The sequence below is a fragment of the Chrysemys picta genome, chromosome 11 (assembly GCF_011386835.1).
Source record: "Chrysemys picta bellii isolate R12L10 chromosome 11, ASM1138683v2, whole genome shotgun sequence".
NCBI classification, from domain to species: Eukaryota; Metazoa; Chordata; order Testudines; family Emydidae; genus Chrysemys; species Chrysemys picta.
Window position 1 is genome coordinate 44,329,401 of NC_088801.1, and position 20,987 is coordinate 44,350,387.

The 20,987-nt window shown below is 39.3% G+C and overlaps 1 protein-coding gene across 2 annotated transcripts in view; it reads right to left on the minus strand.

The window, feature by feature from the left end:
• The window catches only part of TTN (titin), a 307,719-nt gene that overhangs the window by 279,138 nt on the left and 7,594 nt on the right, over positions 1-20,987 (minus strand). For both annotated transcript variants that reach the window (XM_065560805.1, XM_065560804.1), the window contains exons 4-23: positions 20,420-20,707; positions 18,807-18,895; positions 18,470-18,714; positions 15,798-16,098; positions 15,420-15,563; positions 14,813-14,929; positions 13,077-13,214; positions 11,690-11,827; positions 11,084-11,221; positions 9,103-9,369; positions 8,851-8,976; positions 7,542-7,820; positions 7,166-7,231; positions 6,437-6,695; positions 5,208-5,268; positions 4,882-5,094; positions 3,934-4,076; positions 1,666-1,871; positions 1,289-1,519; positions 429-673 (exon numbers count right to left, since the gene is read on the minus strand). In XM_065560805.1, the coding sequence (XP_065416877.1) occupies positions 429-673; positions 1,289-1,519; positions 1,666-1,871; positions 3,934-4,076; positions 4,882-5,094; positions 5,208-5,268; positions 6,437-6,695; positions 7,166-7,231; positions 7,542-7,820; positions 8,851-8,976; positions 9,103-9,369; positions 11,084-11,221; positions 11,690-11,827; positions 13,077-13,214; positions 14,813-14,929; positions 15,420-15,563; positions 15,798-16,098; positions 18,470-18,714; positions 18,807-18,895; positions 20,420-20,707 (3,694 nt within the window). The remainder of the gene's footprint in view (positions 1-428; positions 674-1,288; positions 1,520-1,665; positions 1,872-3,933; positions 4,077-4,881; positions 5,095-5,207; positions 5,269-6,436; positions 6,696-7,165; positions 7,232-7,541; positions 7,821-8,850; positions 8,977-9,102; positions 9,370-11,083; positions 11,222-11,689; positions 11,828-13,076; positions 13,215-14,812; positions 14,930-15,419; positions 15,564-15,797; positions 16,099-18,469; positions 18,715-18,806; positions 18,896-20,419; positions 20,708-20,987) is intronic.

The window sequence follows — 20,987 nt, forward strand, 5'->3', positions numbered from 1 at the left end:
ACCAGGCTAAAGCAATATATAATTCATCTCCTGTGCCTAATATTTTAAAACATGTTAAAATCCATTTACCTAGGGGAAAAGGTGAAGTAAAATTATTATTTGTAGTTTGTTTCCTTTTGTTTAATCAATATGAAGAATCTGTGCAATGTCAAATAATATTACAGTTAATAAAACCGGTACCTTGTTTAGACCTATTAGCTGGAAGATGGTACCTCCAGAATCACATTGCCCTGTAGCAATGGGGATTTGGTTCATATTGACCAACAGAACAAAGTGCCACTTACTGAATCAACATCAGTACTTCCAACAGCATGGAGGGCTGACGGTCTAAACTTATTTAGCTTGGACTACATGATGGGATCACTGGACACCGTTTATTTGTAGTGGACTGGAATGAACATGAGACTTGCATATTACCCTGTACTTACCGATATCTTTTCATAACATCTGGTGCTGGCATATAACCTGGAGCTCCAACTGGTGCAACAGGTTCAATGTATAGCTTTGCAGAGCAAATGGCATTTCCTTTAACATTGCTGGCAAAGACTGTATAAATTCCTTCATCTTCAGGCAACACAACAGGTAAATGTAGACTAGCGCTGCCATCTTGCAGAACTTCCATGTGGTAGCGCTCTCCATGCTTAATGCGTTTACCATCCTTGTACCACGCAATCTGCACAAATAATAAAAATGGGAGTGAACCCTCATGGAGATTAGAATACAGTAATGTGTACCCATGTACATTACTTAAGACTCTGCTAGGTCTTTTCCACTACTTTTCAACTATTGCACAACTGTAACCAACATGTAGTTGGCAAAAAATTTTACTTGAAATAAGAAAGAGTAAAGAACAGCTTTTTGCAGTGACACATGATATGAAAATCAGTATCCAATATAAAATACAGCATTATGATGCATAAAGAATGAAACAGAAACAAGCCAGATTCACTACTATGTGACCACTTCTCGGTGACACTCTGTGATGCTTGAGTATCGCAATACTTTGCCATAGCGTACTGGTGAATCTAGCACATTTCCTTATCCAGAACTATTGCACAAATCTACAAAATGGAAACTCAGCTTGATGGGAGAACAAAGGACTGAAAAATGTACATTTTTTTGGAATTTGCGGTTTTCTAGCAGAGTAGGATAAAGAAGGGGTTCTCTGACAGTGAGCTACCACATTCATAAAGTTTCCACAGATAGAAGCAGGCCTGTTTCATAGGTAGATATAATTTAAAACAATATCTGTGTGATTTATATTATACATTTATACACGTTGGTATACCTTGGGTAATGGATATCCAGTCATCTTACAATGGAAAGTAACAGCCATTCCCTCAAAGATTCTATAATTCTTTAATCTTAAATCAAATCCTGCTTCAACTGTTTCAGATTCAGGAATATCAACCACCATCTCTTCTCTGTCTTCCTCCAGGAGTTCTTCTAGGGTGGTCTTAATAATTCTGTATTCAATTTCTTTGATAAGTCTTTCTTCAAAGGAAGAAATGTAGAATTCCTATGCGAAAAGAAAACAGTTTTGTGATAGATTTTGTAGAACTGACTTTACAGAGTTTGTAGAATAACTGACTTCTTACATTTGTGAAACTAAATAAAAAGACTTGAACTGCTCCAATCACAATTTAAAATGACTGAAATATTTACCTGTTCATCTACAAAAGTCCGGATCTGCACAGTGTCTTTTGCCATTTTCTTCCTAATTAGAGCTTGTTCTTTTTCATATTCTTTTTCATAGTCAGCATATAAAATAGCTGGGGCTACCTCAGCCACTTTAGGTTCTTGTACATATGCCGTCACCTGAGTTTGGTACATCATTTCTTGTTGCGATTTTATGTAGACCTCATAATCAGCTAGGAGTTAATTACACATTAATTCTGGTAAGCCACTGTCCATTTTTACTGGCATAAATGTAGAAACAAGCTGCAGAAGTTATCAATTAGTATGTATTATTTTAAACATAGTTTCAGGCGGTGGTGGAACAAGTGCACATCCTGATGCTCTGTGAGAATCATTAAAACAGATAGATGCGCCACCCAGTCTTGATTAAAACTTCATAATTTATATGTTCTAGGACAGGTGTTCTTAAGTACAGACCACTTCTAAAGAGAGAGCTCATCAGCTCTCAGCCTCCTAACCATAACTTCACACCTTCCCTCTGGATATCTAAATATTCTAAATTAGTTTCTTTTTCTAAAGCACATCTCCCAGCTCCTGAGTTAGTTTCCTTTCCCCAGAACCCCAATGCCAACCTTCAAAGCCCCATATACTGTGCAGAGCATTAAGAGCTCTGCAAGAGGAGAGGCTTCTGTAGCTATGCTGAATAGGAGAGTCTAAACTCTGCATGAGCCTAAGGTTAAATGTTCTCTCCCTCCCGCTGAAATCCTCAGAAAAGTAGCTGTAGGCACTCTTCCTCCTGCAGAGCTCCCAGTACCGTCTCTTTCTCTGGGGTAAGGAGAGGAGCGCGGAAGGGAGCTAGGCCGGTGTGCCATTCCTAGGGTTACCATATTTCAACAAGCAAAAAAGAGGACGGGAGGAGCCCCGCCCTAGCCCCGCCCCTGCCCCTCCCACTTCCCGCCCCCCCAGAACCCCCAACCCTCCCCCCGTTCCTTGTCCCCTGACTGCCCCCTCCTGGGACCCCTGCCCCTAACTGCCCCCCAGGACTCCACTCCCTATCTAAGCCTCCTTGCCTCTTGTCCCCTGACTGCCCCAACCCTTATCCACACCCCCACCCCCAGACAGACCCCTGGGACTCCCACGCCCCATCCAACCACTCCCCACCCCCTGACAGCCCCCCCCAGAACTTCCAACCCATCTAAACCCCTCTGCTCCCTGTCCCCTGACTGCTGCGATCCCTCTCCCCACTTCTACCCCCTGACAGCTCCCCCCCAGAACTCCCAGCCCCCTACCCCCCCGCTCCTTGTCCCCTGACTGCCCCCTCCTGGGACCCCTGCTCCTAACTGCCCTCCAGAACCCCACCCCCTACCTAAGACTCCCTGTTCCTTGTCCCCTAACTGCCCCCTCCTAAGACTCCCCCCAACTGCCCCCCAGGACCCTACCCCCTACCTGTACCCTGACTGCCCAAAACTTTTTCCACTCCCCCCAAAAAGCCCCCCCCCCGTTTCTTGACTGCCCCCTCCAGAACCTCCCTGGCCCCCTTACCCTGCTGCTCAGAACAGGGTGTTGGGCTCTGTGCCAGCCGGACACATGGCTGAGCTCCCCAGCACAACAAAACCCGGTCCCTGGCCCTGCACAATGCTGCCGGACCGGGCTGCAGGAGGAGGAGCTGCCGGCCGGCTCAGAATGCAGGGAGGGGGGGGGTGGGAGGAGGAAGCTGCTCCGGAGTCCAGCCCGGGACTTTCCTGCAGCCCTCCCAGCTCTGCTCTGCCGGGGGAGGGGGGAAATCCCGGACATTTTGAGTGCTTTACAAATTCCCCCCGGACGCTATTTTTAGCACGAAAAGGAGGACATGTCCGGGTAAATCCGGACGAATGGTAACCCTAGCCATTCCTTACCATCTGCTTCTACAGAAGTGAAAACTTTGGGTGAAATCCTGACCCCACTGGAATCAAAGGGAAGCCAGGATTTCACCCTGTACCCTGCAAGTGGTTCTGTACATCACTGTGGTTTGACAACTGCTAGGAAAGTGCCCATAGATTCAGGACCTCCTTTAGGAGACTCACTTAGAAGAAGAATGTCTCCATTTTGAAACTATTTAATGGCTCAGAAAGAAAAGGAAGCTACTGCAATACCTCATTGACCATTGTGACCAGTCTGTTTTTATTATATCAAACTGAGTGGCACCAACTTGCTAATCAAAGCAAGTTTAAGAAACTCCAGTCTTATTCTTCCATATTTTTACACTGACGTTTTTGTTAATCCCTCCTCCCCCACTATCCATGCACATACAAATACCTTCTTCCAGTAAAGAAGCTGATGCAGAAGCTTCTCCATGCTTATTGCGAATAACAATAGTGTATTCTCCGGCGTCATCAGCAAAGGTCATTGAAATTTCAAGTCTGCATTCCCCAGTCTCTTTTTTGTAACTCACTTTGTGTCTTTAAGAACATAGAAAACACAAATTCTCCATAATTCTGATAAGCAGAATTCTTAGCATATTTACTTTTTGAAAGATCTATGACTATTACTCCTTGAAAAAGCCAATGTTTTGATAATTTTTTAGGCCAATATCAGCTTGGAGGAATAGTAGAACAACATAAGAGAAATAACAATACTGCAACCAGAGCTCAATTATACCCTATACCTATAATAATATAATTGAACTCAGAGACAAAAGGCAGTACTGAAGTCTTGAGGATTCCATTATCATATACAATATAACCTTCCCAATATCAGAATTTTTATATACAGGGAGCTTTATTTTTGGCAACGTCATTTCCACCATTTTCTATAGGTGATTATGTCATGATACATTTCAAGAGTGCCAGAAAATGTACTCAGATGGCTCCTTCACTAAATATTTCCTCAATTCTATAGAATACCGCAGAGAAAATTCAAACCAAAGTGTCTCTCTCTTCTCTATAAATTAATGTGTACGTTGATTTTTAGCTCAACCTTGTATTTATAATTGCTTTTCTAGCCTTTTAAAATATACATTTTATAACCCACCAGAGCAAACATTGCATCCCATAACAGAGAAGAACGGCCTGAAGGGTTTCAAATACTTATCTGTTCAGAAACTTAGGGCTATATTAATTCCTGATGACACCACACTGAGATCAGTGGGGTTACACTAGGGATAGATTTAGTCCAAAGCGGATAACTGAATTCTAATATGTGTCAAATCTATGGAAGTATCATTTGCATATCGAAGAAAGAACAATGTTTAAGTAGGTTATATACCTGTAGCCAGTAGTAAGAGGTACCCCAGCTTTTTTCCAGTAGATGTGTGGCTTTGGGTTGCCCCCAATTTGGCACTCAAAAATGACACTTCCACCTTCAACTAACTTCTGAATTACAGGTTTGGTTATAAAATAAGGAGCCGCAGCTTCTCCAAACACTTCTTGTTCTGCAATAGTGGCATCTACCATTACCACATCTTTTGACGCCATATAGCTGGAAGAAGATTTCAAAGAAGGCAAATGAGCTGATGCAGAAGGAAATCATAAATAAATTGGAAGTAACTAATAATCACAGTATGAGCAGTCTGCTTAGAAAAGTGACTTTACCGTTTCTCTTCTGTGACAGCCTTCACAGAAACTGCTTCTCGGCTCTCAATCTCCTCAGAAACTGTAAGAAAAATATGATAATGTTGATGCCAAAATATTTTAAAAGTGGACAAAACAGCTAGGAGGGAGGGTAGTTTTGCTGGCTGACTTTAGGGGTCAGGTCCTTGCACTGGGACAGTGAATCAGGAATCTTAGCTTAAATAAATGGAGATATCCTCTCTCCTAGAACTGAAAGGTCATTGAGTCCAGCCCCCTGCCTTCACTAGCAGGACCAAGTACTGATTTTGCCCCAGATCCCTAAGTGGCCCCCTCAAGGATTGAACTCACAATCCTGGGTTTAACAGGTCAATGCTCAAACCACTGAGCTATCCCTCTCCCCCAGCTTGCTTATAACTGGCATCCAGGTGACATAGGGAGACTCCCTCCTGGCCCCTTCAACCCAGCCTGGCTGTAACAGTCATAATCAACATTCCTGAGCTGTTTATTACCCTTCACCCTTAATGTTTTTCTCTCTTGCATATTATTGGGCTGTGCCGTTGTTGTTTCTGTGGTATTTTCCAATCTGATATGACCTATATGGCCAATATAGTGGGGCATGGGATGTGGGTGTGCCGTAATATTCCTTTGGTATGTGGGTTTTGGATTGTCTTGAATATAGCTCAGTAACAAAGCAAACTCTCTCTCCTCCTCTCAGATACTTGTGATGATCCTTGAGTATTCTCATAGGGATTCTTACCATTTATTCCTTCCATGTAGGATTGCATTTTTAGGACCCTTATTAGTGCGTGATGATCTTGACAATAGAGGCTGAAATATTTGTCACTGATGGTTGGGAGTAGGAGGACCCCAGAATAGTTGGGAGATAGGGAATATGTCTATCTCTTCCTCAAAATAGGCATCAACCCAGCCATTGTCTGTAGTGATGGGACTAATGTGAAGGGTGGCAGGCCCACATATCTCTGAGTGAAAACAGGAATGGGGATGCTGCAGGTAGTGTACAATACTAATGGATAGTCCTTGATTTTTGCCCTAGGCAACACAAAATCTTTTATTAGGTGAAGAGACTAGGTGGGAGTTGCTGGCATGTTTAGCAGCCCTGGAGGCTGCCATGGGCAAATCAAGACACCTGCAGCTGCCAGAAATACTAGCTCTTGGGTACAGAGAAATTGTAATGAAGCCATTTTGACTGAGCAAACTGTTTGAATTCTTGTTGTGAGAAATCTACTTGCCCTGCACATGTAAGTGGCATGAAGTGCTGACAGTTCCAGCTGCATTGGTAGCAGTGCAAGTAAATCTTCCACTGTCTTCTGCAAAGGCTTCACGAATCACAAGGCGAGCAACTCCTGCTTTGAAGGTAATCTGGAAGTCTATGGAACTCTCAATCTGATAGTCTTCTCTGTACCATGACACAGTCGGGGCTGGATGGCCAGAGATGTAGCACTCCAAAGTGACAGATTCGCCTTCAATAACAGTCATGTTTTTCAGACCCTGTATCACACAAAAGTATTTATACAATGAATATGACTCTTCACTAGTAAATAAATCATTTCAACTGTATGATAAAACAGTCCTGAAACTTACAATTCAGCATCTATATCAAAATGAGGCACTGATGTGCAGTGCCCCAAATAAATCAGAGAGAAGAGACATTTTCAAACTACAGCTTTTGAAGCTGGAGTTGGGCTGTCTGAATATGTTACTCTTGACAGGGAAAATCTAGAGGGAACTTGATCTTTGTGAGATACTTGTGAGAATTCACTTGTTCAGCAAAGATCATTCTGATAGGTCACATGGCTACAGAGACTGGCAACTGACTACAGACATGAGAGATGGTGTCAGAGCTCCAGAGAGCAACTAAATGTATTGAATACATGACAAAAAGGGGGTGAAACAAAGCATATCTTAAAAGGAATGAAAGACAAAACAATGTAACCCTTATCTAAATTTTCACTACTTACTGAGACTAAGGTTGGTGGGGTAACAGGGACTTCTGCTGGCTCAGGAACTCTAGCCATTTCGGTTACCTAGGACATTTAAAGCAGAGTTACTAAACATCCCACAAAGCGAAGGAAATAAATGGTAGACACACTAGAATTGATGTAGGAAAAGGTTTCCTTGCAGAGAGTGACTGCTGCTTGCTGTGACAAAGTGATGTTAGGATCTTAGAAATGCTTGTGCAAAACAAGTATCACAACTTACAGTAGACAAAGCTCAGTAGGGATTTTTTAAAAGAATAAGCTTGTAATGAGGGAAGCTGTAAACACACTGGATTACTCTATTGTTTCTAAGGTGTAAGTCAGTCAAGATGATTTTGGAATTCACTTAATGACAAACCTTTGCTTCACCTTCTTGCATTAATTCAATGTGTTCTTCCCGTACCACACCACCTGTCATGCTCACACTTATGTCTCTTTTGGTCTGAACATCATAACGACTCTTATAGGCGTCAGCTGCCTCTCCAAAGGGAAATTGTGGCGAGACAACCTTCTCTGCCATCACTCTGGTTTCAGGTGGCTTTACTTGTGGTGATTTCACAGGTCTGGTGATCTTTTGAACAGAAGTTGTTGATAACTCTTTTTCCAGAGTAGCCATAGCAGATCCTGCTATTGAAACCTAACCAATTCAAGAGAAAGAAAGTTACAGTTGTGTTATTCTTATTTTCAAAAGACGAACTATGCATTTCCCAAGCAAGTCAGTATGACAGATTACATATGACTGTTACTTCCTTATTCACATATTTATTGACATTAGATAAGCTACATAAAGACACTTTCAACCTTCCTATGCTGTAAAATAACATAGCTTTAACATATATATATATATGCTTGTATGCAGACTTAAAGTTGTATAGCAAAGTATTCTATTATATTGTGTTCGAATTTTGTTCTTTAAATAGCAACATCGCTCTCCAAGGAATGTGCTATATTGCTTTCTAGGTTTGAACTCAGATTTTCACTAAGGCATCACAGAACTAATTATATGCCAGGAAGTGATTAAAATACCTCAAGAGATTTCAAAGTGCAACCTTTATGCGTAACTAAGTTGGACCGTGTCCCTAATTTTTAAAAAAAGATGAAAAAACTCCTCAAACAGTAGAAAGGAAAAAGTAACATGATTCTTTATGGGGCCATAAAATATAATTTGGATTAGGGATGTAGAGCATGTTAATTCCTAAATTGGTATAGTATGCAATAAAACAACTGCAAAGAAAAAACAATAAGTACTGCTCCTGAAGTATTATTTCTTTAATGCAAGAAGTTGAGCATGAATCAGGATTTTTTCCCTACCCTTTAAACAGGGTGAAGGTGTATGCCAGGGATGTAGCATTTTATTGTAAATACCACATGTTCTAGCTGCATTCCAAATATATGAAATGGTTGGGGTTTTAAAAAAATACCCAACAAAATCACTTTTTGGCAGGATTTCACAAATAAAGGGCATACATTTATTTGCACTATTATATTTTACTTACTAGGGAATTGGGCAACACAAATCAAAGATAGCACAACCTCTTCCCCCAAATGGGAGTAACACAGTATTGTATGGGGAGGGGGAAGGAGGGGCATCAAATATGGAAAAAATGAGGTATCAGTTATTTTATCTGAGCTTGCTGTTTGCCTAACACCTTTCCTCCACTTCTTACCTCGTAAGTATGATCTGGTTTAGGAACAGTAATTTTTGAAACTGTAAAATGAGGACTTGCTGTCCGGGGACGTGTGTGTTCCACAAGGACTGCTTTTTCAGTTCTGGTTTCTTCTGTTCTTTTAATCTACATTAACCAATAAAATGTTTGGTCAGTATGTTGTGCTAGTCACCAAATTGCAAAATAAAAAGTTTCATTAAAAAAACAACAACAGCCAGCCAGAGAAAGAGTGCAATGTAAACCAAGTCTAACCTGTGTTGATATATGCATTCCCATTTTTTCAGTGGTGGAAACTTTTGTTTCAGAAGGAACGTGTACTGGTTTGGTGACAACATGACGTTCGGTTGGCACCTCAACAACGTGACCTGTCATAGTACGCTCTTTATATCCATATTCCAAAGCTGTCTGCTCAGCATAGCCTTCTTCAGTGTGCTCTAGCTCCCAGGGCTCTCTAACACGTGCATGATCAACTGCAGCAACAACTGTAGCTACAGCTTCAGCCCTTTTGTAAGCTCCAATCTAAAGATAACATTTACAGAATTCATACAAATACTCATGGTGATGACAAAGATTTGTCTATCTGGCAAATACACAGTACATACATGTTATAGAGAGACAGAAAACGTACATACGTTATATAGTATGGAAAATATGTAAGACTGTATTTACCGACATGTGCATTTCATAGTCACTAGCTGTAAATATATATGTATATTGAATAAATATACATCCACACTATGCACATGCATATTTCTATATACAGTACACAATGTATATTAAATACTTTGCTGGCACATTTATGACTATAGTACTATATGTATAATATTTAAAAAGCGGTAATTTCTGACAGCTGTACATAATTCTATATCAGACATTACTACGAGAAATGGTCGAAGTATGTATATGCTGTTTCATGTGCAAACACTGCATGGTCCATTCATGCACAATGAGCCTTAGGAAATATATAGCTGTAACTTCAATGCACGGAAAAGTTGTGCTAATGTATTTTACAAGTTCCTAATAGGGAAGGATAACTGAGTATTTTGGTAAAAGGGAAGTGGTGCTTTTGTGCCAGGATTTAACTTGTTTTTAACTTCCTGATCCATAATTGGTTTCACATTTGATGTCAGTGTAATTTCTCCATTGTCAAGCTCTGGTTTGGTCAGCAGCAGATATTTGAATAGCAACTGCTGCTGTTTTTTCAGTATTATAATTAACCTGGATACGGTATATAGTAAAAGAGCATGTGAAAAAATTAACACTTTTAAATAATAAATTGCCTTCATTCACCTATTTTACGTACAGCTTTAAAAACAGTTCACCACGTGAAGTAATATCTCTAAGCTAGGTCAGACAGATTGTTTGCAAACATTTCTTTTACTATTGATAAGGCTTTGCACTCTAAGGGCTGTATTATTCAATGCTAGTGCTAACTTCAAAGGAAGTGCTTATGGCAGTGTTGAATCTGGCCATAAATTCACACACCAAAGAACTGTGAATTCTATGCACACTGAACCCTTGGTGTATGTTTTATCTGATTTTCCTTTTTTCATTGAAAATTAATCAAAACATTTTGTAAACATACCAGTGATGTTTTCAATTAATTAATTACATTAAGAAAAAAGTGGGCTATATCCTGTAGTTCACAATCATGCTACTCTCTCTCTGATGACAGGACTCAGCCCTATTACATTAGAATCCTCTTAACTGGCATAGACCCCAGTGGAAACAGAAACGAACAGTGGTCCCCTTTATCAGAGGCTTATAAGAATATATTGGGTGGAACCGAATTATTTTAAATATATGCATTGTACGAAGAACTAAAACAATACAAATCCTGATAAAGTGAAATCAAATGGTCATTTAACCATAAAATTAAAGGGGAATAGCCTATATACTAAAGGACTTCAGAGACAGAAATTTACATAAGCAAACACCAGTTCAAAGTTATCTACTGAGACCAGGATTTCAGAGATGATCATAGGTGGTGCTATTTAAAGTGATTTTTTATAAATGGATAGGCCATTAGTTAATTTTCTAGAATTACTGAGATTCATTACACTGAATCTGTTCCTTATCAAATTACCCCAATTAAGCAGGCACATTAAGGGGAATGCAACTGAGTGGATTCTAGTGTACACAAGTAGTTCTTAACTGATGGTGAAGCATAAGGAGGCTTGCAGAGAAAGTAAGCTGGAACAATGTATTTCACATCTGCAACAGCCATATTCACCTGATCACGAATTAGATGCATTTGTTCTTGTTTGGTAGTAATTCCTTCTCTGGCTCTTGGTATTGTTACTGGTTCTTTGGATTTAACAGTGGCAATTACTGTCGGAACTACAGTAGTTTTTTCAGCTTCCTTTTTTATCTGATTATTATGGTAGAAATAAAAAAGTTTCAATTACATATGGTCTCATTAAAAAAAAAAGAAAAGCAAAAAGCATTAGAATGGGGGAAAGGGTTAAGGTTTTAGATCCCTGTACGCGGCAGCCTCCGAGTGACTCTGTATTAGCTAGATGTTGATGAGTATTGTTACATTCTAATGCCTATTTAAATAAAATATAGTATTTTAAAAAAGTTAAAATGCTCTTTACTGCAAAGAAATCAGTGTCAGTCAAAAGAGAGTTATGGATATCTTATTAATGCCAACTATTAGGAGTGAAGGACAAAGTGGGAAGAACTAGATTCTAATTCATAGTTGACATAAGTTTTGAGTTGGAGTAAGTTTTAGAAAAAAAAACAGGAAATATATAGTTAGTATTTGTAGGGGAAGTATTAGCGTGCAAAGGGAGTATCACAGGAGAGTGAATATCACATTTATAACAGTTCTATTCACCTTTTCATCAGTTACTCGTACTTGTTCTTGTTTGGTAGCAACTTCTTCTCTAGTTCTTGATACTCTGACTGGTGCTTTAGGTTTATCAGTGGTAATTACTACCTTAGGCACAGAAGGTTTCACAGCATCCTTTCTCATCTGGTTTTGATGATAAAATAAAGTTTCAATTATATATGCTCTCAAACCAAATTACATGACTTTTCAGGAAAGTGGGACAGGTTGATGGAATATTATGTAGACAAGGCAGTGGCATAGCTAGGAGTGGAAATTTGGGTGGGTCCCAACTTTCGGGTGGATGGGCAATGACAGACTGTGCTTGCTCAGCTTCTCCGCGACACCATGCCCTCTTCCTAGCCCTGGTGCCCCCAGACACAGGGCTTCACTTGCCGAGCTGAGCACGCGCATGGGGTGGCTCAGAAAATGGCAAGGTAGAGCTGCCGGAGCGTAGCTTTCTGAAGGGCGGTCACATAGCTCTGTCCTGGATTTCAGGTGTCTGAGTGATGTTCCGGGCTGCTGTGGCAGCACTACACCCCTGCTTAGATTTGGGTGGGCCTGGATGCTAAGTGGGTGGGCCCACCCAAGGCTACACCTCTAAGACATGGGGAAAGGAAAGAAGATGAAATGCCACTTGTAGAGTGGAATAACTATTGTGTGTAAGCCAACTTCCATCCCATCTTACACACTTTGCAACCCAGTTAAATTCAGTAGTTACACTGTGTGAGAAAGAATCAGGGAAGAATTTGGCCCCCTACTGGTTACATTTAGGTGACCATCATTGTAGCCTCCTGATATAAACTCCTTTTAGTAGCTGCATAGAAATGAGTATTACTCTGACCTGACATTTACTCTCATTAGTCAGTGGGGTTACTCAGCTAAATAAGGGCTACTCAATGTGAGTAAGGGCTCCAAAATCATCTGGTATTAGCTGTGAGACTGATCAGACAGTTTGTAGTCAGGCAAAACTTCTAGCAAACTTCACTGGCTCAAACCCTTTATGTAAGTGAATATTATTCTGTTCTGATGGCTAACTGAATAAAAACTCTTTAAAAGGTTCTCTTAAAATCCACCTTCATTCAACAAGTAAAGGTCACTAATCATCAAATGAGAATTATGAGCATGTTAGTAATGACAACCACAATACTTAAATAACTGATGTTAGGAGTTCCATCTTGCAGTTCCTGACTAGTCAGAACTCCTAAGTCAGTGGGAGTTTTGCCTGGAACTGTAATACTGGCCTCTTTATGGAACAGATACTTTATAAATGTTTCTACTGTTGGAGCCTTCAGCTCATAAAAAAACAAAGGCAAAATACATAAGGAGCATTTGATAGAGATTGTTAATGAAAAAGGGTATATCGGTGAGTTACATCTATAACAGCTGTATTTACCTTTTCATGAGTGATGTGAATTTGCTCTCGTTTTGTAGAAATTTCTTCTCTAGCTCTTGATACTTTTTCTTGTTCTTTGGCTTTATCAGCAACAATTATTACCTTGGGTATAGGAGCTTTCTCGGGTTCCTTTCTTATCTGATTTTTACAGTAAAAAAGTCTCAATTACATATAATCTCAAATGCAAATTACATGACTTTTATACAACATTGGAGAAGAGGCTGGACTACTGAAGGGAAACGAGGTTAAATTTCACTGGAGGTCCTTGTAGAAGGAAGTGATTGTGAGTCACTCTGTTTGCACCCTGGAATAACTGTATACAAGTGAATATCATTGTTACATGATGCCTACTCCAGTGTTTTATATAGATTTTAAAAATTGATTAGACTGGCAACAACAACAGAACTTCTTTTATGAAATGTACAGTAAGAAGAAAAATAAAATAACTTACTCTATACACTCTGCCATTTTCCTACTAAAAGGCAGTAAGTAAAAGAAACTGGGACAGGAAGAAACTTATCTGCATTACAATCAATGGAGGGAAAGCCATGATTTTGAATGCATATTTTTTTGGTAAATTTCACTTTATCCAGGAGGTTTAGATGAAAATATAGAACACACTCCTCCCTGTGTAATGGTGGTTTTCTGATTTCCATCCCTCAGTACCGTAAAGGTAAATTACTCCTCCTCCTGCCCAGACTATTTCTCACCTTGAACCTTGATATTTCACTCTAGATTCCCTCGTCAGGACTAGACTCAACCTTAACTTGGATTTAGACCCACCCACCCTCACAACTAGATTCCTTTTACCCTCTCAATTTGAAGCCTGACCTCAGCACTTGACTGATCCCACCTACTGGTCTGGAGAAGCTGTAAAGGGCAGTGGACTTCAGAAATGTACCATTTCTATGGGAGGGAGGCATAAGTTACTCTACCTTGGTATGAAACTCCTGGGGACTGTCCAGAAATAGAATGAAGAAATACCAACAGGCCCTGATCCTGCAAACACTTGCACATTTGGTTAACTTTGCTCATTTGAATAACCCCACTGACTGTAATAGGGCTACTTATGAGTAAGGTTAAGCATATGCATACTTGGTTGCAGAATCAGGGCTTAAGTTAGAATAAATGTATCTGAAAATTAAAAACAAAACATATGCTGAAAGTTATCTGAAATTCAGTCACCAGTATTTTGTTTCACATTGTTTTCAGTGCAGAATGAGTTTCTTCTTAATGTATCTTGCCTCCTATTTGTTAACAGAAAAATGCCACGTGTATGGAATAAACTCAGAAAGAGCCACAGAAAAATGAAAAATCCAAGAAGAGGTGTGTGGGCTTTTTTTTTTTTTTTTTTTTAAACACACGTTTGGCGTATTATCTAGCTATACAACAAATGGTAGAAAAACAGTGGCATTTTTCCTGGAATTCATTTTTTTCAAAAAATTCTCTTTAATCTATAATATTTATAGAGTACTAGCCACAGTAGTATCTGAGTATCTTATACAAAACCATCAGTCATCAAGAGAGAATTATGAGAATGCTAGTACTGAAAACCCTGGTGAGCGAGTTATGTTAGTAATGAAAACTAAGGGAGAAGAGTTATACAGTGACACTTTGTATTGCTGGGCTTCTCAGTTCATAAGTTACAAAAAGAAAAGGAAAGAAAAATATATACATAGTTTGTCTTTAAAGTAGGGTTTAACTATGAATATTACATCTGTAACAACTGTATTCACCTTTTCATGAGTGATGTGTACTTCTTGTTTGGTAGCAATTCCTTCTCTAGTTCTTGATATTATTTCCTGTTCTTTGGATTTATCAGTAGTAACTACTACCATAGCTTCCTTTCTTATCTGATTTTTATAAGAGGGAAAAACAACAACCTTAAAATACATTTCAACACAGAGTAAAGATCAGTTATCAAAAGAAAGTAGTATAAATTAAGGGGGAAATGCTGGGGAATAGTTATTTTAAGCTCAGCTGGGAAAATTCAAGTTAAATATTAGGAATTTTTTTGTCAGTATAAGAACAACATTAGGTAATGGAATAAGGTGCCAAAGGACATTATGGGATCATTTTCACTGGAGTTATTAAAAACAAGACATGATACCCATTCCTCAGGAATGGTGTAAGAATAATCAAGTCAATTCAGTCATGATGTGAGGTGATAGATGAGATGACCATTAGCAGTCCCCTACAGTCCAGATGCTTCTGCACCAATAATGCATGCTTATATGAAGCACTTAGTATCTTGTTAATTTTGCACTGTGAAGTACATGCTTTGTTTGCATGTAGGATCAGGGGTAAGGAGGAAATTATATAACAGCTGTGTTTTACTTCTACCTGCTCCTGAACAGGTTGAATGTGTACCGCAGTCATTGCTGTCCTCTTAGAAACCTGCTCTACAGGGCTTGGAACTGGTTCTCTCACTCTAGCCAGGTCAACTGCAGCAACTACAGTAGCAACAGCTGCTGTTTTATCAGTGTCCTGTAGGACCAAAATTAGTCACATCAGAAGATATTATTTTATAGGTTGCATACATAGAATAAACATATGACAATTACATGCACAGAATATTGCTGTCAAAGGTCTATTTAAACATTTCCAGGGGAACTCCCTAAATAGCTGTTGTAAGCAAGTGTTTACATGCAGTCTCTCAAATTACATTTAGCAGTTCTCTCAGCATACGCAATGTTCTTTCCAAATTTAAAGACTCTTTACCTCTTTAGCACCAGCAGCTATACCAGCAACAGAGACACCAGCAGCAGCACCACTAATGGTCATCTGGTCTTGGACACCATATCTCCCTTCCCATCTTTCTTCTGTCCTTATCTGGGTAGCGCTTGTAGTTACTCTAGTTTCCTGCATCCGTGCCTCAGCTGCAGAAACATAACCTTCCAGCTTCCAAGGAGGAACAACCTCAGCAGCAGTGGCTACTGTTGCCTGTGCTTTACGGATCAGTGCTGGAGATTTCACAGGCCTAATAGGTGAAGTGGAGAGTCTTCCAGCAGGAGATACTGACCTAATGAATAAACATAACATTACTGGTATTAAATTTAGCATCACATAATAAAATAAAATAAAATAAAATAACCGCACAAGTAACACAGAATTGATATTCATTTCCTGTTTAGGATACCATCAGTACCTGGACACTGAGCTAAATAAAAAACCAACAAAAACCAAAACAAACCCAATGTCCCCTTTCTTTTCCCTCTCCCCCCAGGTGGAAAATGTTTAAATTTGAATTTTTTTTACCAAACTTTACTTTTTTTTTTACCAAACTCCAGGGCTACAAGAAACCAACCAACTAATAGCGATAGGCTGCATGGCAGTTGGGAACATTGGATTTATTTATTTAGAAAAGGAAAGCAAAACTTCCAGTTGATTTGTTACCTTCAAATTGTGTAAATGGTTAGATTGTGTGAGCTGCTTACCATTCCCCTATTCTCTTCCTTCCTATTGTTTGTTACACTCACTTGTTCTCTTGTTTGAAATTATGCTCTTCAAACAGTCTTCCTATGTGTTTGTACAGCTCCCAATACAGTGGGGCCCTGATCCTGACTAGGTCTTTTGGATGCTATCACAATGTAAATAATAAATAGGAGAGGAGATCTCATTGTTTTATTATTTATTTACTGAACGCCATCAATGTGCTTGACAGTGCAAGAAGGAAAGGATATGAGGAGCTTTCCTGCTTTTGTAGGTTTGTCAGATCCTTAAATTATTGAAGGATTTTTAATGACTTAATTAGCTTTACAGTGAAGACATAAGAGAGAACACCACAATGTATTTCACTCAAGAATATATATTTATTATAAAAGTACCAGAAATGATAAGTTCACATTGGGTGAGAGACTATATTTTTTACTCAGATAATGGGAGTTTTGAGAAAGGACTATAGGATCAGGGTCATTATGTACTAAATTAGGTCCCAGTTCTGCAATGAGCCCCGCTGAATTCAGTGGCGCATCATGTGGGGGCACAGAAGTCTGCTTTTGATCAGTGCATTTCAGGATTGGGGTCTATCTCCACTGCAACATTTCTTTTTACCAATTACAGCAGCACTAATTGGTATCTGCTGTTACAGCGATAAACAGAGCTTTTAGAAAGACTGACACTTTAAAAATTAATTGTGAGTATTAATATGTAGTTATAAAGCACTTTCCAATTTGCTTTAACACCACTACTAAATACATCTTTTCCCCAAGATGAGTTAATGTATATCAAATTTCTAGCACCATTAAAATATTTTAACACTGCCACATTCTGAACCATTGCAGCATAAGTGGTGGTCTCCAGCATTATACTTTTATTTTTCTGCTTATTTTCACATCTAATTTAGATGTAAATGTTATTTTTGAGTTAATAATGTATTTCACGTAGGTCTACCTAGAGTATAAAAACAACAAGGAGTCCCGTGGCACCTTAAAGACTAACAGATTTATTTGGGCATAAGCTTGATACCTAGAGTATAACATTTTTGGTGCATTATGCCCTCTAGATGGCACTATTGTATTATCCTTGCATTTACACAGGTGCTCATGGATTAATTATGCTTGTAAATTATTAGTTACTACCAATCCATTGCTACTTCTTGTATATACAGCAATAGCTGTTCTCACTGTGATGAAATTCACCACAAAGCAGAGCTGGCACAAAGGTTTAAATGGGGCCTCATTCAGCTCAGAGACATTTCGCTTTTCTGGCCCAGTGCTTGGTGCAGTGGGGAGCTGAGGCAGCGGAGCCGGAAGAGTCTAATAGCTCTTCATCGGTGCCCCAATGCAAATGAATTGGGCTCTGCCATACCACAGCTGTGGACCCTGCACTTCAAATCACTCCCTTTCCCTTCTGAGGCCCTCTACACATATCAGAGCTAAACCCTCATTTCCCCGTAACCATGCTAATTTTTCTTGCCTCTACAGCCTTAGCTCTTCTGGAATCATTTCCTACATGTCCATAATATACCTGTGTCCACAGATGTTCACAGTTATTTTTCTATTGATCCTTCCATTCTGCATGAAACTCACCAAATGCCTATGCTCTTTTCTTTTCCCATACAGTAATTACCAAAGGCCAGATTCTGATCGAACTTACTCACGTACAGTGGAGCAAAAAAAGAGTTACTCCAGCTTTGTGTGTTGGAACACAGTGCAGAATGTGACCCTACACATTTTCTAAAGGATTTCCTAAACCTATCTCAGAGGATGGAGCATTTGCAGACAGCTGCCAAAACCCTCCTCCTGAAGCTTTGACAACTGTACAAAACCAACAGTCAGAACAAGTCATTCTATGTTGTGCTTTCAGTTCGCATCATCACCATTTAATTTTCTCATTTTACTGGTGGGAATGACTCAAAATTCAATCTTTCCTTGATAGTTAACATGATTTACCTGACTGGTGATGGTGTTGGTGCTCTAACATGTCTTACAGGTGACAGTGACTGTCTAATGGGAGATGGTGACTGCTGTCGTGCCATCTGTACTTTTGCTGCACTTATTGGTGGAGTTGGTGATTTTGATGTAGGTTTAGGAGGCATTCTTGGAGGTGCCTTGTGTGGGAGCTGTTGTCCTGTGGCACTCTCTATGGACATTTCAACAGTTGTAAGTGATCTAGCATCAAAGTGGGCTTCTATTTTCTATAATGAAAGAAAGAACAATGGTGAGACTCTGCAATGCCAAGAATCAATTTCTAAAGCTTTTAATACCATGAGCTTTGAAAAAAATGTACCTTTTCAATTCTGGCTTGTCTTGTTTGCGAAATCTGAGCAGTCGAAACAATCGTCTTTGTCTTTTTAGCGGGTACTACTTCTTCCTCGCCTATCGGAAGGTAAAACATGAATAGTCAGGAGAATTATATGTGGTAATAAACAATAATAGCTTTTTAGAAGGAACTAAACATGCAATGCCAATTGTATATCAGCATGCGTAAACACCAGAGAAAGAATTAATCAGCCATCTGTTTTTCTTGCAGTATCTATAGGCAAATAATTGTGGAACCAGTTGAAATAAGATTAGCCTTTTTATATAACTATGTAATTAGGCCAAAAATTTAAAAGCATATTAATTATACTTCAGAATCATTCCAGTCTCCCACATACATACAAAGTTAGTCTAAAAGTGTATTTTAACTGGTGAGCCAAGAAAGGTTGCCTTGGATATAATGGTATTATGAGTATGATTGAAAGGGCTCCATTCAACCCGAAACCGCCTTCATAGCCACTGGGCTCATTCTCATCTGCACTCTCACTATGGAGTCTACTCTCTCTTGTGAGGGGGTATTGCTTCCAAGAAATGGCTGCATAATGCCAATTATAGCCTTATACAGATGACCAAACATCTATTAACCCTTTCCCCATGATTAAAGTCTGTGACCTTACTTCAGCCATGTATGGCTTGCACACACTAGAAAGGCTCATATATTTTAGTCTGGTCAGGGCCCAAAGTATATAATGTTGTTGTAGCATGAATAGTAAAAGCCCTTGTGTCCTTATTAGGTGAATTTTAAACTTTATTGTCTGGGTAGTTTTCAGTTTAAAAATATACAGTAGATGAAGTCCAGACTCCTCTACAGATGTGTATGTGAGGAATGAGCTGATCAAAAAGGGCAATTCTGCTGTGCTTCATTCTGCGCTGCTCCCATATTCTTGGAGTTCACACTCTGCAGATGCATTGTGAGACCAGAGGCCTGAAGTTAGTGAGCACTGATTTTTGAATATCAACATGAATATTCTACCATTCATTTGCTATGTGTGTCTCACAAATTCTTCTAGTGAGAAGAAGTTCTGATGGGGCACAGAAATGGGGCCATGTTAATGTTGCTCTTGCAGTATTAGCATATACGCTTCTTACCGCAAAAATCAAATTATGCCTTAATCTGGTTTTGCAATGAAAAATAATCATTTAGCAAATTAAAAACAGTCCTGTTCCTACTAATGTCAATAAGAGTTTTGCTCTTAAGAACTGGAGAATGTGGCCCAACAGCAGTAGATAAAAGACCTTGGTTTTAAAATCTAATTTTTTAAAAATTCTGCAAGAGCAAAACAAAACAACCCCTCACAAATAACTAAAACCCTTCTGTGATGCCTATACTGTACTTATATAATTCAAAGAAGTCCAACTGAAGGAATTGTTTTATGCTGAAAATGTACTTTTTGTTACCAGCCTGGAACCTTTTATGACATGTTTCAGCTTGGAATGAATTTTTACTACCAGGTTACAAACGCTTGAGAAATGGGTTATTAATGAAATTGCTGATCAACATTAATTGCAGCAGTGCCCTTTATACCACAACAAGAATGTACATGTTCTTATTTCTGTGGCTTACAGCCTCAACTCCATTACCTTGAACCAGCAATTCGGCTGTTGAAGTAGCTCGTCCCACGCTATTTGTGGCATTTACTGAATAGGTTCCGGAGTCTTCAGGATAAGCTTCTGCAATTATTAAACTGTATAGGTCTCCTTCTTGTGAAATTTGAAAATCGAGGGAGCTTTGAATTTCTGCTCCATCCCGATAGAACTTCACCACAGGTGTAGGGATTCCAGTCACTCTAACATCAAGTCGAACTTGCTTTCCTTGCCTTATTGTCATGCTCTGTAGACGTTGTGTAAAGTTTGGTGGTGCTGTTTCAGCTATAATTTGATTAGAAAAATTAAAGTTCACTCAGTAAAGAACTTCATAAGGCCTAAACATTTCCAATACTAGAAGCATTCACAGCCTTTATGTTCTTTACAAATACCCTTTATATATAAACTACAGTCTCCTTATTTATCTCCCATTTGCTATTGATATAGAAGAGAGCCACCTTGTCTAACATTAAAATAAATGAAGGCCTCCTTTCCAAACACATATACAAGCCCTGATCCAGCAAACACTTACACATGTACTTAACTTCATGTGAGTATTTCCATT